We start from the raw sequence: 17,737 nt of genomic DNA, 5'->3' as shown, positions 1-17,737 counted from the left end.
ATTATTCTATAATGTAGAAAATAGTAAAAAATACATTTAAAAAACCCTTGAATGAGTAGGTGTTCTAAAACTTTTGACCGGTAGTATGTGTGTATGTCTGTGTGTGTGTATGTACAGTTGAAGTCGGGAGTTTACATACACTTACGTTGGAGTCATTAAAACTCGTTTTTTTCAACCACTCCACAAATTTCTTCTTTACAAACTATAGATCTGGCATGTCGGTTAGGACATCCACTTTTGTACATGACTCAAGTAATATTCAACAATTGTTTATAGACAGATTATTTCAATTAGAATTCACAGTATCACAAATCCAGTGGGTCAGAAGTTTACATACACTAAGTTGACTGTGCCTTTTTAAACAGCTTGGAAAATTCCAGAAAATTATGTTATGGCTTTAGAAGCTTCTGATAGGCTAATTGACATCATTTGAGTCAAATGGGTCAATTGAAGGTGTACCTGTGGAAGTCTGGTTCATCCTTGGGAGCAATTTTCAAATGCCTGAAGGTACCATGTTGAGCATGGCGCTTGTAATGCCAGGGTAGTGGGTTCGATCCCCGGGACCACCCATACTTAGAATGTATGCACACACATGACTGTAAGTCGCTTTGGATAAAAGCGTCTGCTAAATGGCATATTATTATTATTATTATATTAATCTGTACAAACAATAGTACGCAAGTATAAACACCATGGGACCACGCAGCCGTCATACCGCTCAGGAAGGAGACGCCACTGCTCCAAAACAGCCATAAAATAGCCAGACTACGGTGTGCAACTGCAGATGGGGACAAATATGGTACTTTTTGGAGAAATGTCTTCTGGTCTGATGAAACAAAAATAGAACTGTTTGGCCATAATGACCATTGTTATGTTTGGGGGATAAGGGGGGAGGCTTGCAAGCCAAAGAACACCATCCCAACCGTGAAGCACAGGGGTGGCAGCATCATGTTGTGGGGGTGCTTTGCTGCAGGAGGGACTGGTGCACTTCACACAGTCGATGGCATCATGAAGAGGGAAAATGACGTGGTTATATTGAAGCAACATCTCATGACATCAGTCAGGAAGTTGAAGCTTGGTCGCAAATGCGTCTTCCAAATGAACAATGACTTCAAGCACTTCCCAAGTTGTGGCAAAAATGGCCTAAGGACAACAAAGTCAAGGTATTGGAGTGGCAGTCACAAAGCCCTGACCTCAATCCTATAGAAAAATTGTGGGCAGAACTGAAAAAGCGTGTGCGAGCAAGGAGGCCTACAAACCTGACTCAGTTACACCAGTTCTGTCAGGAGGAATGGGCCAAAATTCACCCAACTTATTGTGGGAAGCTTGTGAAAGGCTACCCGAAACGTTTGACCCAAGTTAAATAATTTCAAGGCAATGCTACCAAATACTAATTGAGTGTATGTAAACTTCTGACCCACTGGGAATGTGATGAAAGAAATAAAATATTAAATAAGTAATTCTCTCTAGTATTATTCTGACATTTCACATTCTTAAAATAAAGTGGTGATCTTAGGATCTAACCTGGCCTAACCTGACCTAAGGCAGGGAATTTTTACTTGGATTAAATTTCAAGAATTGTGAAAAACTGAGTATACATTTATTTGGAAAGGTATGTGAAAACTTCAGACTTCGTGTGTGTGTGTGTGGCTGGCTGGCTGGCTGGCTGACTTTTCAACAACAAAAATTACTATATTGCCTGCATTTATTCCAGACACATATTTAGATGAACAAAGGCTAACTCCCGTATATTGTTCAACTTTTGTGAGGAGCAAATCTTTTCTCTCCCAACACTTATGCCACAACATTTGTACAATCAAAAATAAACTATCTACGTTTGTCATTTTATTTTCTATTGATCTGTCGCTCGGTAAAAATGCCTGGGCGAGAATAAATAATAATAAAGTAATTGCCGCCCATTTGTTTACAGACCGAAGCACTAGCCTTTAGTTGTTTAGATCACAGAGTGCTTCACACTGTTTGAGTGAAAGAGATGTGTGCTGTCAGCTGACAATTACATTTTTCCAATCACCGATAATTACAAAAATACTTGTCAATTGTATTTGGAAAGTACTCCATATCCGTTACGATACTCGTTTTGTCCGAGTACTCAGCACACCCCAAATAGAGAGGCTCAAAAATATAATTCAGAACGGCAATGAAACTGCAGGATATGAAGGTAAAGTGAATTGGTATATCAGTGTATAAGTACTGTTTTTCCTCACTCAGGGTTGGAGAGGGATAAGTTTGACAACAAGACGGTGTCCTTTGAGGAGCACATCACGTCGGAACACAACATGTGGCACTATCTGTACTTCCTGGTTCTGGTGAGGGTGAAGGACCCCACAGAGTACACCGGCCCAGAAAGCTACGTGGCCCAGATGATCAAGGTGGGTAGTTGGTGAGCTACCTCTTCCATGATCTACACAGGTCTTCACCTCAACACTCCTGTGTTGCATGATAGAACGGTGTGTCTATTTTAGCACCAAGGTACTGGTGATGCAATGATGAGTCAGGATTTTATATTTGAACCTCATCTGTGTTGAATGTGAAAACAGTGTTGGATCGTTGAATTCGGACTCCTTGCTGTCACTGCCATTTGAAAGGTATTGGCTGTTTTTACATGTGTACTATGTCTACACACACTCGCACAAACACACAGTTTGTCCTTTAAATGTATGCAGTCGCCGTAGCATCTCGAGGTGTCCTCAGCAGCCAGAGGCAGTGAAAAATCTTCCGACGTGCCCTTGAGCAAGGTACTTAACCCTGAATGCTCCTGTAAGTTGCTCTGGATAAGAGTGCCTGCTAAATGACTAAAATGATAAATGTGTTCCGGTCTGACTGTGAATCATCAGCCTCTGCAGCAGACTCAACCCCCCCCCCCAAAAAATAGAGCAAAAAACACCACAAAACATGACTGAGCCCAGCATCACAACCTCCCTCTCTTCCTTTCCCTTTTTCTTAATCTTGGTTATAATGCTACAGTGCACTTCTCATAAACTAGGGACTTCCACTCTGATCTTTCTCCCTCCTGGGGTTTTGCTACTGACATTTGGTAAGGGTGGCAACGTGCCACAACCTGTCTGGGAGAAAAAGCAATTCATAGGAGACATAAATGCATGAGCTGTTATGATGCACTTCTAATGCATTGTTAAGCGTTGCATACCCATGTCTTAAACCCCTTATAATCATCTCATAATGATCCTGACTAATACCAGCAAGTTTCAATACTTCAACAGATTGAAACATCACAAACAACAGATGCATAACATATTATTTGTCTTGTTATAAGACATTACTAAATCTCATACATGATTATAACATGTTATAAAGCATTATTGCTGGATGCTTTAAATAAAGCTTTATCAGAAGGGGGTTTAGTTTGGTTGCCAAGAGGTTAATGTGTTCAAACATCAATGCAGTGGGTTCAAACAACTATTTGCATAACAAATAGTTGACGACTGAATGTAATTAACACGTTTTAAAGAAGTGATTGCCAGTCAGGCTGAGGTACTGGTGCATGGTGACGTCATGGTGAGTCAGGAGTTGTAGATGTACTTCTCTTTAGATGTTGGCCCTATAAACACTGCGATTGGCAGAAAGCAACCTGGATGTATAGACAATAGTCAGTCCCAGATCTGTATCTCTTCTGAACAATATAAGATCAAGGTCTGTGTACGTTCAGCTCTGAGAAATATTTAGTCTATCCTGTTGACATGTCATTAGTTGCTGTATTAGACAGCACTAAAGTGCATTGCGCACCTCAGGCTGTGTCCTCTGCAGTCTGCTTTAGGTGAACACGCACACCGCAGTCCTTACTCCGTCTGAGGGGTGGACTAGCTAATTAACGCAGTCTTTCCACCGCTCTCCCTCACTGTTTGTACCCAGTGCACTGACACCTGAGAAGAGTATCACATATGCACGTACGCATGCACACACACAAACACAAAACACAGTTTCCAAGACTCTGAGAATGAGTGTGTCCGCCTGGTAAATACAGAATTACAGTGCATTCGTAGTGTTCAGACCCCTTGACTTTTGTCCACATTTTGTCACAGTCTTATTCTAAAATGGATTAGTTTATGTATTTTCCCCTCACTCTACACACAATGCCACATAATGACAAAGCAAAAACAGGTTTTTAGAAATGTTTGCAAATGTATTAAACATTTTAAAGACTGATAACATTTACATTATTACATTACAGTATTCAGACCCTTTACTCAGTACTTTGTTGAAGCACCTTTGGCAGCGATTATAGCCTCGAGTCTTCTTGGGTATGACGCCACACACTTCGCACACCTGTATTTTGGGAGTTTCTCCACTTCTTCTCTGCAGATCCTCTCAAGCTCTGTCAGGTTGGATGGGAGTGTTGCTGCACCGCTATTTTCAGGTCTCTCCAGAGATGTTCGATTGTGTTTAGGTCCGGGCTCTGGTTGAGCTTAAGGACATTCACAGACTTGTCCTGAAGCCTCTCCTGCGTTGTCTTTGCTGTATGCTTAGGGCCATTATCCTGTTGGAAGGTGAGCCGTCGCCCCAGTCTAAGGTCCTGAGCGCTCTGTAGCAGGTTTTCATCAAGAATCTCTCTGTACTTTGCTCTGGTCATCTTTCCCTCAATCCTGACTAGTCTCCCAGTCCCTGCCGCTGAAAAACATTCCTCCAGACGTGACACTTTACGTTTAGGCCAAAGAGTTTAATCTTGGTTTCATGGACCAGATAATTTTGCTTCTTATGATCTAAGAGTCCTTCAGGTGCCTTTTGGCAAACTCAAAGCGGACTGTCATGTGCCTTTTACTGAGGAGTGGCTTCCGTCTGGCCACTATCATTCTGGAAGGTTCTCCCATCACCACAGAGGAATACTGGAGCTCTGTTAGAGTGACCGTCGGGATTCTTGGTCACCTCCTTGACCAAGGCCCTTTTCCCCCAATTGCTAAGTTTGGCTGGGCGGACAGCTTCAGGGAGATTCTTGGTGGTTCCAAACTTCTTTCATTTAAGAATGATGGAGGCCACTGTGTTCTTGGGGACCTTCAATGATGCATACATTTTTTGTAACCCTTCCCCAGATCTGTGCCTCGGCACAATCCTGTCTCGGAGCGCTGCAGACAATTCCTTCGACCTCATGGCTTGGTTTTTGCTCTGACATGCACTGTCAACTTGGGGACCTTGTATAGAGAGGTGTTTGCCTTTCCAAATCATGTCCAATCAATTCAATTTACCACAGATGGACTCCAAGTTGTAGAAATATAAATGGATGACCAATGGAAACCGGATGCACCTGAGCTCAATTTCGAGTGTCATAACAATGGGTCTCAATACTTATGTAGTAAAGGTATTTCTGTTTTTGAAGAAAAAAAATGTTTTCGCTTTGTCGTAATGGGGTGTTGTGTGTAGATTGATGGGGGGAAATAATTGTCAATTTTAGAATAAGGCTGTAACATAACAAATGTTGAATTAAGGGAAGGGGTCTGAATACTCCCCGACTGCACTGTAAACGGCCCTGAGCAAAAGTTCAAAAAATTGTGTGTGTGTTTTATGACACCAAGCACAGAGCCTTCGGAAGTATTCATACCCCTTGATTTAATCCACATTTTGTTGTTACATCCTGAATTCAAAATTGATTCAATAAAATAAAAAATCTCACCCATCTACACACAATGCCTGATAATGACAAAGTGAAAACATGTTTTTAGAAAATGTAGCTAATTTATTGAAAATTAAATACAGAAATATCTCATTTACATAATTGTTCACACCCCTGAGTGAGTACTTTTGGAAGCACCTTTGGCAGCGATTACAGCTGTGAGTGTTTCTGGGTAAGTCTCAAAGCTTTCCACACCTGGATTGTGCAACATTTGCCCATTTTATTATTTTAAAAATTCTTCAAGCTCTGTCAAATTGGCTGTTGATCATTTCTAGACAACCATTTTCAGGGAGATTTTCAAGTAGGTTTAAGTTACAACTGTAACTTAGCCACTCAGGAACAGCCACGGTCTTCTTAGTAAACAACTTCAGTGTAGACATGTGTTTTAGGTTATTGTCATGCTGGAAGGTCAATTCCTCTCCCAGTGTGGAAAGCAGACTGAACCAGGTTTTCCCCTAGGATTTTGCTTGTTCTTCGTTCCATTCTCTTTTTTATCCTGAACAACTCCCCCGTCCTTAACGATTACTAGCATACCCATGACATAATGCAGCCACCACTATGCTTGAAAATATGGAGAGTGGTAATCAGTAATGTGTTTTATTGGATTTTCCCCAAACATAACGCTTTGTATTAAGGACAAAAAGTTAGTTGCTTAGCCACCTTTTTTGCAGTATTACTTTTAGTGCCTTGTTGCAAACAGGATGCATGTTTTTGAATATGTTTTATTCTGTACAGCAGTGGTCACCAACCGGTCAATCTTCAAGGCATTCCTTGTCAATCACCAACATTTCTGTAGAAAAGCCAAAGATAAAGGCTTGTGCTTTTTTTGTGTGTTGCGCTGTTGGTGGTAGCTGCATTTGATTTCAAAGTCCTGCGCACCGGGTAGGCAGTGTTCCCATTTGTAACTATTTAATTTGTCTGAAAAGACACTCTCCGCTTACCCAGCGACCAGGAGGTCAATGGCTAAATCTAGTGGGCCTACTGTGCTAGCCAATCGAATAGCTCAAATCACAGTGCCTACAAGTTTGATACTAGCCTATGTTAGATTTCATAACTTTTAAAACCATGACCAGAGAGACTGTCAAATAATACAGCAAGGAGCTGATGTTTTTATGAATGAGTTAATGTTAAATTTTTAATTCAGCACTGTCCAAACTGTTTTTATTCAACACTATTACAAAACATAAAAATGCCTACTCCCACTTGCGCTGCAGTGAATGAGTAGCCCTGTGTTTTTATTATTATTAGCAGCTCATCGTGTCTTTTGAGGAATATTTCACTTTCACTGGTCATAGGAACAACAATTTGTGCTTGAGGCAGATGCGGTGTGGCTCGAGGTTCACCATCAGACGGAAGACTGCGTCCCCTGTCTCTGGTCAGTCTCATACGAGGAAAGGAAGGAGAGAGCAGAGAGGCTGACCCTTTGCTGCTCCCTCCCTCCGCTGAGACTAATGCCAGGTTCAGGACAACTGGAAACTCAGACATTTCCGACTTCAGTGCGTTCAAGACACCTGTGAACTCTGGGGGGAAAAATTAGATCCGACTGGGAAAAATTGTTTTGAAGGGTCATCCAATTCGGAATTCCAAGTCTTAAACCTGGGCATCTTTCTAGAGCCCCGACTTTCCGACCTTAACATCGCTGACATCGTGATTTTACTTCATTTGTTTTACCTCTGGAGATTGCATGGCTGTGTGCTCGATTTTATACACCTGTCAGCAACGAGCGTGACTGAAATAGTAGAATCCAATCATTTGAGGTGGTGTCCACATGTAGTTTAGCATCAGTCCAGTGAAGTAAAAAGGGAATTATTTCTATTTATACTCAGCTGTGCCTCGCAAGTGCTACACCAACTGATCTATTTTATCAAAGATTGAGTATTGAAATATAATATGGTCTGAGAAGAATGATATTGACAGCCGGACATATTGCCAATATTCTGCGATAATGTACTAGGCCTGCCTACTGCACAAACCTCATTCCTACATTACCGTTTTATTAAGTTAGTGTTACATTTTCTAAGTCATGTTTTAAAACAAATCTGAGCGGTAGATCTCTGCTTGCTTTTTGACTGTGAAAGTGATCTTTACTCAGAAAAGGTTGGTGACTGCTATTCAGGCTTCCTCTTTTTCACTCTTGTCAATTAGGTTATATTGTGGAGTAACTACAGTCCGTCCTCAGTTTTCTCCTATCACAGCCATTAAACTCTGTAACTGTTTCAAAGTCACCATTGGCCTCATGGTGAAATCCCTGAGCGGTTTCCTTGCTCTCCGGTAACTGAGTTAGGAACAACGGCTGTAACTTTGTAGTGACTGGGTGTATTGATACACCATCTAAAGTGTAATTAATAACTTCACTGTGCTCCATGATATTCAATGTCTGCTTTTTATTTTTACCCATATACCAATAGGTACCCTTCTTTGCGAGGCATTGGAAAACCGCTCTGGTTTTTGTGAATTGAATCTGTGTTTGAAATTCACTGACTCGACTGAGGGACCTTACAGATAATTGTATGTGTGGGGTACAGAGATGAGGTTGTCATAAAACAATTATGTTAAACACTATTATTGCACACCGAGTAAGTCCATGCAACTTATGTGACTTGTTAAGCACACTTTTACTCCTGAACTTTTTTAGGCTTGCCATAACAAATGGGATGAATACTTCAACTTTTGATTTTGTATTAATTTGTAAAAATAAAAATAAATAAAACAACTTTTGCTGTATTGTGTGTAGGCCAGTGACAACATTTTTCTATTTAATACAATGTCAAGGGATGTGACTACTTTCTGAAGGCACTGCAGCCACAGCTCTGTTACATAACCTATCTCAAGTGGCCTGCTAATAGCTCAGCCCTGCCTGGCACGTGTTCTCCTGTCCCGCTCGCTCACTCTCTCACACACGCATTATCACGCCACGAGTCAATTATTCCTTAGCAACGTGGCCGTCACTTGTCGGTTGTCGGCGGCAACAGGAGAGGGGGAGACTGCTGTGAGGAGCCTCTGAACTCGTGATCTATAGAGAGGCCAAAGGTCAAAATGTCCTGGTGGGGGGCACACACGTGCGTACACACACACCGCACAGTCTCTCTTACACACACACACACACACACACACACACACACACACACACACACACACACACACACACACACACACACACACACACACACACACACACACACACACACACACACACACACACACACACACACACACACACACACACTCCTCTCTTTGTGTCTATGTTAACCCAGGTGAGTCAAGCAGAAGGCAGCACATCCTGTTGTACAGTCTCCAGCAGAGATGCGTGTATTGAACAACGTTGGTGCTCTTTCTCAAGACGCTGGATAACACAATCACGTGCTGCTTGGTTTTCTACCGTTGTAGAGTTTGATACCAGTGTAGTGTACTACAGGCCACTTGGGTTGGTTATGGAAGTGGATGGGTCATGTGATGTAAAATGTGCACACGTGCACTAGGGGTGTGACCGTTAAAAGAAATGTCAAAGTGTGAATTACTTTTTTCTCCACAATTTTAATAGCAATGCAGTCATCACAAAACTACCTGGTCCTGGTAATCATCATAAAGGGTCAAATTCAAATGAAACAAATACCTAATGCATCAATGCTGTAACTTTAGTAGGAGGAGCTACTTCATTAACTGGCCCTGTAATGTACGAGTGCGAGGGAAGCAGAGCAGCAGCTCAAGCAGCGAGCCCGGGAGGGGCCATGGGGTGTGCGTTTGAGTGAGGAGGGGGATATGGCAACCAAGTCGACTCGCTCTGGTAGATTAACTAGTTATCATCTCATCTGATTACCTCGTATCTGTCTTGACTGACCGAGAGAAGAGAGAAGCTAGTTAAGCTAGCTAACGTTAGGATAATTGAGTCTACGGTACTTTAGATTTTCATCTTCCATTGATTAGCCTAGATATCTCTTAATATCTTGCCACATGGAGGCTCGAGCTCTGACTGTAGTCTAGTGCCAGTTTGATAACTTGTGATTGGATGACAATAACAAGCTACATGCGCCACTTTCTCTTGAAAAGCCGGAGTAGCAGCAGCATAAATAATAAAAAGTTATCTTTCTCTCTGCAGTAAGCTCAATGTAGACCATCTGCATTGTGAATTCGAGTGGAATTATTATTTTTTTTTCATGGAAAACCAATACAAAAATGTATGTTTAAACAGTACGAGAATGTTTCCATTTGTCACATCCATAGCGTGTACGCTAGGGGTGGTGCTATGTCAGAGAGTGACTAGCCAAATAAGCAAGGGCCATGAGGACACTTGACCTGACTATACTTCAAACATACTCTGGAGTTTAGTCATGGATCATTAACTTGTCATCCCTTTGAGCAGGTTTTACAGGTCTTAAGAGTGTGCCTCTCACACACTCATACAGTCTCTCTCGTTCTGTTTTTCTCTCTGTGTTACAGCAGTGTAGATTGCTCCGCTAGACTTCAGGCACAAAAATGTAAACCTAAAATGGTTATTCCCCTAGTCACTATCATGCTGAGTCGTCTCCTTTGTCCATGTTCTGTTGTGTGCCTGGTGAAAAGCTTCACAGCAATAATGCAACAGGCAACCACTGGAGAGCCACTGAGTGATGCAGTCTGTAGTATGAGACTTAGTGAGGTGACAGAATGGTTCAGTGAAGAAGTACTGAACCCCTGACTCAACGTTGTGCTGTTATTGTTTTGGCAGGCGATTGTGCCTTAGTGAATGTTTAAACTGTGGGGTTATTTTGGGAAAGACTTGTTACGTCAGATGTTGGCTGTGATTGTTTATACTAGTCCATACACACAGCTCAAATGTTAGTCTGGGGGCTGTTAATTTTTTGGAAATGTTAGATTACATTTACTCATGCTATTCTAGATTACTCACGTCATGTTTAAGTTAAACAGATGCAGACAATACGTCACACTCTATTTCAGTGATGAGGAGGGAAGTGTAACGTATCTTTTTATCATTATTGAGGTCTGGGCTATGTTAGTCATTAGATGACTAGACCAGTGGTTCCCAACCTTCTTCGCTTACTGTACCACCAACTGAATTTTGCTCTGCCTGGAGTACCCCTGGTTGGGAACCACTGGACTAGACTACACACCAAAGTCAATTCCACTTCAAACCCCATTACAAATTTGAGTTCAAAATAATCTCCCATCATACATGGTTTTCCACAAAGTCTGAGGCTAAGATGGTATCCACTCAATATGAATAATTAGATAAACAAAGTAGCATAGTTTGCTAGTGATACATGTGTAAGGATGCAGTCGATGATCAACAGTCCCATTAAGACCATTGTACATCTAAGTTGTAAATATTAGTCAGTGTGAGTGGGTACACACCTCCTCCCCTGTAGGCCGTCTCGTCGTTGTTGGTAATCAAGCCTACCACTGTTGTGTGGCAAACTTGATGATTGAGTTGGAGCGTGCGTGGCCACGCAGTCGTGGGTGAACAGGGAGTTAACACCCTTGTGGGGCCCCCCGTGTTGAGTCAGCGGGGAGGAGTTGTTGCCTACCCTCACCACCTGGGGGGCCCCCAGAAGTCCAGTACCCTGCACACCACCCAGGGTCTGCTTGGAAGCTTTACTATGGTGTTGAATGCCCGTCGATGAACAGTGGCCTAGGGTGTCAGGTAGGGTGGAGGTGATATGGTCCTTGAAGTTTTACATACACCTTAGCAAAATACATCTGAACTCAGTTTTTCACAATTCCTGACATTTAATCCTAGTAAAAATTCCTTTCTTAGGTCAGTTAGGATCACCACTTTATTTTAAGAATGTGTGGAAATGTCAGAGTAATAATAGAGAGAATTTTTTTTTTTTTTTTTTATTTCACCTTTATTTAACCAGGTAGGCTAGTTGAGAACAAGTTCTCATTTGCAAGGGCGACCTGGCCAAGATGCATAGCAGTGTGAACAGACAACACAGAGTTTGGAGTAAACTATTAAATGTCAATCACCAACACAGTAGAAAAAGGGGGAGACTGCATATACAATGTGTGCAAAAGGCATGTCAGGTAGGGGCAATAATTACAATATTGCAGATTAACACTGGAGTGATAAAAGATCAGATGATCATGTACAGGTAGCGATATTGGTGTGAGCTTTCTGGGCAGAAAAGTAAATAAATAAAAACTGTAGGGGATGAGGTAGGTGAAAATGCCTGGGCTGTTTACCAATAGATTATGTACAGCTGCAGCGGGATCGGTTAGTCTGCCTCTGACTGGGCTGGATTTCATCTTAGTCCGTGATTGACTGAGACCCTGCCACATGCCTCTTGTGTCTGAGCCATTGAATTGAGATTCCACTTTGTCTCTGTACTGACGCTTAGCTTGTTTGATAGCCTTACGGAGGGAATAGCTGCACTGTTTGTATTCAGTCATCAGTTGCCAGACACCTTGCCCTGATTAAAAGCAGTGGTTGTTTCAGTGACCAGTGAACTGAGATGCTGCCATCAATACCTAGTTTCTGGTTAGATGACCTGATCGTTGCTGGGAACGACATGCACGTTTAATGAATCGCACATTTCTTTCGAATCAGCATTCGTCAATATTCCCATCTGACGTTTGCATACACGAAACATGTAGTCCATTTGGAAGCAGTCTTAAGTGTTCAGCTTGGTCTGACCAGCGTTGGACAACCTTCAGCGTGGGAGCCTCTTGTTTTAATTTCTGCCTGTAGGCAGGGACAGCAAAATGGACACTTTTTCAGTTCAGCTTTTCCTAAGGGGGCAGGGGGGCTCCAATAGGGCCTTTATGCGTCGCGGAAGTTAGAGTAACAGTGATCCAAGGTTTTACCACCCCTGGTTGCGCAATCGATATGCTGATAAAATTTGGGAGTCTTGTTTTCAGATTGGCTTTGTTAAAATCCCCAGCTACAATGAATGCAGCCTCCGGATAAATGTTTTCCAGTTTGCAAAGAGTTAAATAAAGTTCGTTCAGAGCCATCGATGTGTCTGCTTGGGGGGGATATATACGGCTGTGATTATAATCGAAGAGAATTCTCTTGGAAGATAATGCGGTCTACATTTGATTGTGAGGAATTCTAAATCAGGTGAACAGAAGGATTTGAAATCACACCATGTCCCGTTAGTCATGAGGCATACGCCCCCTCCACTCTTCTTACCAGAGGATCGGCGCGATGCGTGGAGAAATAGTTACCGCCCTGGATAGCGTTTTCCCAGTAAGCCATGTCTTAAAGCAGAGAACGTTGCAGTCTCTGATATCCCTCTGGAATGCCACCCTTGCTCGGACATTTCATCAACCTTGTTGTCAAAGAGACTGGACATTGGCAAGAAGAATACCCCGATGTGCAGTCTGACCAGAAACCGCCGCGTTTAGTCGTTTTTGCATGCGATCCATTCCGTTGTCCTGTTTTGGCAGAACACAGGATGGCATCGCGGAAAACATATTCTTGGTTACTGATGGTTTCAGCTGATCTTATATTCAGTAGTTCTTCTACTGTATGTAATGAAACCAAAGATGACCTGGGGTACAAACACGTAAAAAAACAAAAAACTGCATAGTTTCCTAGAACGCGACAGCGAGGCGGCCATCTCAGTCTGCGCCGGAAGTACATGATCTCCCATCATACATGGTTTTCCACAAAGTCTGAGGCTAAGATGGTATCCACTCACTATGAATAATTAGATATACTAGCCTACTTGTGTGTTATCAACAGTCCCATTAAGACCATTGTACATCTAAGTTGTAAATATTAGGGGTACACAGTTGAAGTCGGACGTTTACATACACCTTAGCAAAATACATCTGAACTCAGTTTTTCACAATTCCTGACATTTAATCCTAGTAAAAATTCCCTTTCTTAGGTCAGTTAGGATCACCACTTTATTTTAAGAATGTGAAATGTCAGAGTAATAATAGAGAGAATTTTTTTTTTTTTTTTTTCATTTCACCTTTATTTAACCAGGTAGGCTAGTTGAGAACAAGTTCTCATTTGCAACTGCGACCTGGCCAAGATAAAGCATAGCAGTGTGAACAGACAACACAGAGTTACACATGGAGTAAACTATTAAAAAGTCAATAACACAGTAGAAAAGGGGGAGTCTATATACAATGTGTGCAAAAGGCATGAGGAGGTAGGGGAATAATTACAATATTGCAGATTAACACTGGAGTGATAAATGATCAGATGATCATGTACAGGTAGCGATATTGGTGTGCAAAAGAGCAGAAAAGTAAATAAATAAAAACTGTGGGGATGAGGTAGGTGAAAATGGGTGGGCTATTTACCAATAGACTATGTACAGCTGCAGCGATCGGTTAGCTGCTCAGATAGCTGATGTTTGAAGTTGGTGAGGGAGATAAAAGTCTCCAACTTCAGCGATTTTTGCAATTCGTTCCAGTCACAGGCAGCAGAGTACTGGAACGAAAAGGCGGCCGAATGAGGTGTTGTCTTTAGGGATGATCAGTGAGATACACCTGCTGGAGCGCGTGCTACGGATGGGTGTTGCCATCGTGACCAGTGAACTGAGATGAGGCGGAGCTTTACCTAGCATGGCCTTGTAGATGACCTGGAGCCAGTGGGTCTGACGAAAAGAATGATTTATTTAATATTTTATTTCTTTCATCACATTCCCAGTGGTTCAGGAGTTTGCATACACTCAATTAGTATTTGGTAGCATTGCCTTTAAATAGTTTAACTTGGGTCAAACGTTTCGGGTAACCTTCCACAAGCTTCCCACAATAAGTTGGGTGAATTTTCCTCCTGACAGAGCTGGTGTAACTGAGTCAGGTTTCTAAGCTTCCTTGCTTGCACACACTTTTTCAGTTCTGCCCACAATTTTTCTATAGGATTGAGGTCAGGGCTTTGTGATGGCCACTCCAATACCTTGACTTTTGTTGTCCTTAAGCCATTTTCCACAACTTTGGAAGCATGCTTGGGGTTATTGTCCATTTGGAAGACCCATTTGCAACCAAGCTTTAACTTCCTGACTGATGTCTTGACATGTTGCTTCAATATAGTTCAATATAGTTCCTCGTGCAGCAAAGCACCCCCACAACATGATGCTGTCACCCCCGTGCTTCACGGTTGAGATGGTGTTCTTCCGCTTGCAAGCCTCCCCCTTTTTCCTACAAACATAACGAAGGTCATTATGGCCAAATAGTTCCCATTTTTGTTTCATCAGACCAGAGGACATTTCTCCAAAAAGTACCATATTTGTCCCCATGTGCAGTTGCAAACTGTAGTCTGTTTTTTTATGGCGGTTTTGGAGCAGTGGCGTCTTCCTTGCTGAGTGGCCTTTCAGGTTATGTCGATATAGTACTCATTCTACTGTGGATATAGATACTTTTGTACCCGTTTCCCCCAGCATCTTCACAGGGTCCTTTACTGTTGTTCTGGGATTGATTTGCACTTTTCACATCAAAGTACATTCAACTCTAGGAGACAGAATGCGTCTCTTTCCTGAGCGGTATGATGGCTGCATGGTCCCATGGTGTTCATACTTACATTTACATTTAAGTCATTTAGCAGACGCTCTTATCCAGAGCTACTTGCGTGCTATTGTTTGTACAGATGAACGTGGTACCTTCAGGCGTTTGGAAATTGCTCCCAAGGATGAACCAGACTTGTGTAGGTCTACAATTTATTTTCTGAGGTCTTGGCTGATTTCTTTAGATTTTTCCATGATGTCAAGCAAAGAGGCACTGAGTTTGAAGGTAATCCTTGAAGTACATCCACAGGTAGACCTCCAATTGACTCAAATTATGTCAATTAGCCTATCAGAAGCTTCTAAAGCCATGACATAATTTTCTGGAATTGTCCAAGCTGTTTAAAGGCACAGTCAACTTAGTATATGTAAACTTCTGACCCACTGGAATTTTGATACAGTGAATTATAAGTGAAATAATCTGTCTGTAAATGAAATGTTTGGAAAAATTACTTGTCGTGCACAAAGTAGATGTCCTAACCGACTTGCCAAAGCTATAGTTTGTTGACAAGAAATTTGTGTAGTGGTTGAAAACCGAGTTTTAATGACTCCAACCTAAGTGTATGTAAATTCCGACTCCAACTGTATATACGGTGGTGGTGCCACTAAAAATTTTGAGATTTTGCTGCGGGACTTAGAGGTAATTTGTGGTTTAGTATCGTTCCCTACGTCACTACTTCATTGTTCTAAACCAGCGCAAGGGTGAATTAGAACACTGATTATGCTTTTCGGTGCCAAGGCTCTGACAATGAATGGGCGACATAAACCTAAATAGAAACTGATAATTGTGCACATCTTAAGTATTACTTCCTATAACTGTTGTTGCACTAAGGTTTTTATTCTAAGAGAAACTTAGACTACAATTAGGGTGTGGAAATATTAGGATTATTTTTGCCCTTACTGTAGTACTGTAGCCTACTCCCAACTGGTCACGTACAGTGCCAAATACAACAGGTTTAGACCTTACAGTGAAATGCTTACTTACAGGCTCTAACCAAGAGTGCGGAGAAGAGAAATAAAGTATGTGTGTGTGTGTAGGTAAGTAAAGAAATAAAACAGTAAAAAGACATTTGAAAATAACAGTAGGAAGGCTATATACAGACACCGGTTAGTCAGGATTATTGAGGTAGTATGTACATGTGGGTATGGTTAAAGTGACAATGCATAACCCTTATGCACCACTGCACTTTGTATACCAGGGTTGGCTGGCCTTCTCTAGTCCCTCTAGGTTCAGGCACTGGTATACCTTTATTTACTCTTTTTTATTTGGGGTTTACTACCTTTTTATTTGGGCATTTTTATTGTTCAGAAATGTGGTGGGTACTCTCTTCGTTCGCTGGACTTGACCCTGCTAACTGTTCCAAATGTCCAAACTGGATTTGGTAAAAGGGCTTTTATGTACTCTGCGCCATCGTCTTGGAACGCCTAACAAAAGAATTTTTAAACTGGAAGAACTTGCCCCGATTGGTATTTTTAAATCACTGATTAATGATCTTGAGACTGATTCTCTGACCTGTCAATGTTTTTAATTAGCTGTTTTTGATTTTGTTATACTCTTATGAATTCTATGGGTTTTACTAGATTACTTGTAGTTTTTCATGTTTGTCTGTAATTTTTGTAATGACTTGGTGCTGCCTATCTTGGCCAGGACGCTCCTGAAAAAAGAGATTTTAAATCTCAATGAGCCCTTCCTGGTTAAATAAAGGATAAATATATATTTTTTTAAATGATGAACAGAGAGTAGTAGTAGCGTAAAAAGAGGGGTTGGCAGGTGGTGGGACACAATGCAGATAGCCCGGTTAGCCAATGTGCGGGAGCACTGGTTGGTCAGGCCAATTGAGGTAGTATGTACATGAATGTATAGTTAGTGACAATGCATATTAGAGGTCGACCGATTAATCGGAATTGCCGATTTAATTAGGGCTGATTTCAAGTTTTCATAACATTCGGAAATCTGTATTTTTGAACACCGATTTGGCTTTTTTATTTTTTATTTTTTTTACACCTTTATTTAATATTTTTAACTAGGCAAGTCGGTTAAGAACATACTCTTATTTTGAATGACGGCCTAGGAATGGTGGGTTAACTGCCTCGTTCAGGGGCAGAACGACAGATTTAATCTTGGCAGCTCGGTGGATTCAATCTTGCAACCTTACAGTTAACTAGTCCAACGCTCTAACCACCTGTCTCTCGTTGCACTCCATGAGGAAGACTGCCTGTTATGTGAATGCAGTAAGCCAAGGTAAGTTGCTAGCTAGCATTAAACTTATCTTAGAAAACACAATCGATCAATCATAATCACTAGTTAACTACACATGGTTGATGATATTACTAGTTTATCTAGCGTGTCCTGCGTTGCATATAATTGATGCGGTGCGTATCATTGTTCCAATGTGTACCTAACCATGAACATCAATGCCTTTCTTAAAATCAATACACAGAAGTATATATTTTTAAACCTGCATATTTAGCTAAAAGAAATCCCAGGTTAGCAGGCAATATTAACCAGGTGAATTTGTCACTTCTCTTGCGTTCATTGCACACAGAGTCTGTGTATATGCAACAGTTTGGGCCGCCTAATTTGCCAGAATTTTACGTAATTATGACATAACATTGAATGTTGTGCAATGTAACAGGAATA

General features: G+C 41.6%; 1 protein-coding gene across 1 annotated transcript in view; it reads left to right on the top strand.

The window, feature by feature from the left end:
* The window catches only part of LOC124002508 (inositol 1,4,5-trisphosphate receptor type 2-like), a 173,865-nt gene that overhangs the window by 141,603 nt on the left and 14,525 nt on the right, over nucleotides 1-17,737 (top strand). The window contains 1 exon segment of the mRNA XM_046309958.1: nucleotides 2,230-2,390. Within this exon segment, the coding sequence (XP_046165914.1) occupies nucleotides 2,230-2,390 (161 nt within the window).

This window comes from Oncorhynchus gorbuscha, linkage group LG02 (assembly GCF_021184085.1).
Source record: "Oncorhynchus gorbuscha isolate QuinsamMale2020 ecotype Even-year linkage group LG02, OgorEven_v1.0, whole genome shotgun sequence".
Lineage (NCBI taxonomy): Eukaryota > Metazoa > Chordata > Actinopteri > Salmoniformes > Salmonidae > Oncorhynchus > Oncorhynchus gorbuscha.
The sequence above is the reverse complement of the archived record's forward strand: the minus strand, read 5'-3'. Positions and strand labels throughout refer to the sequence as shown.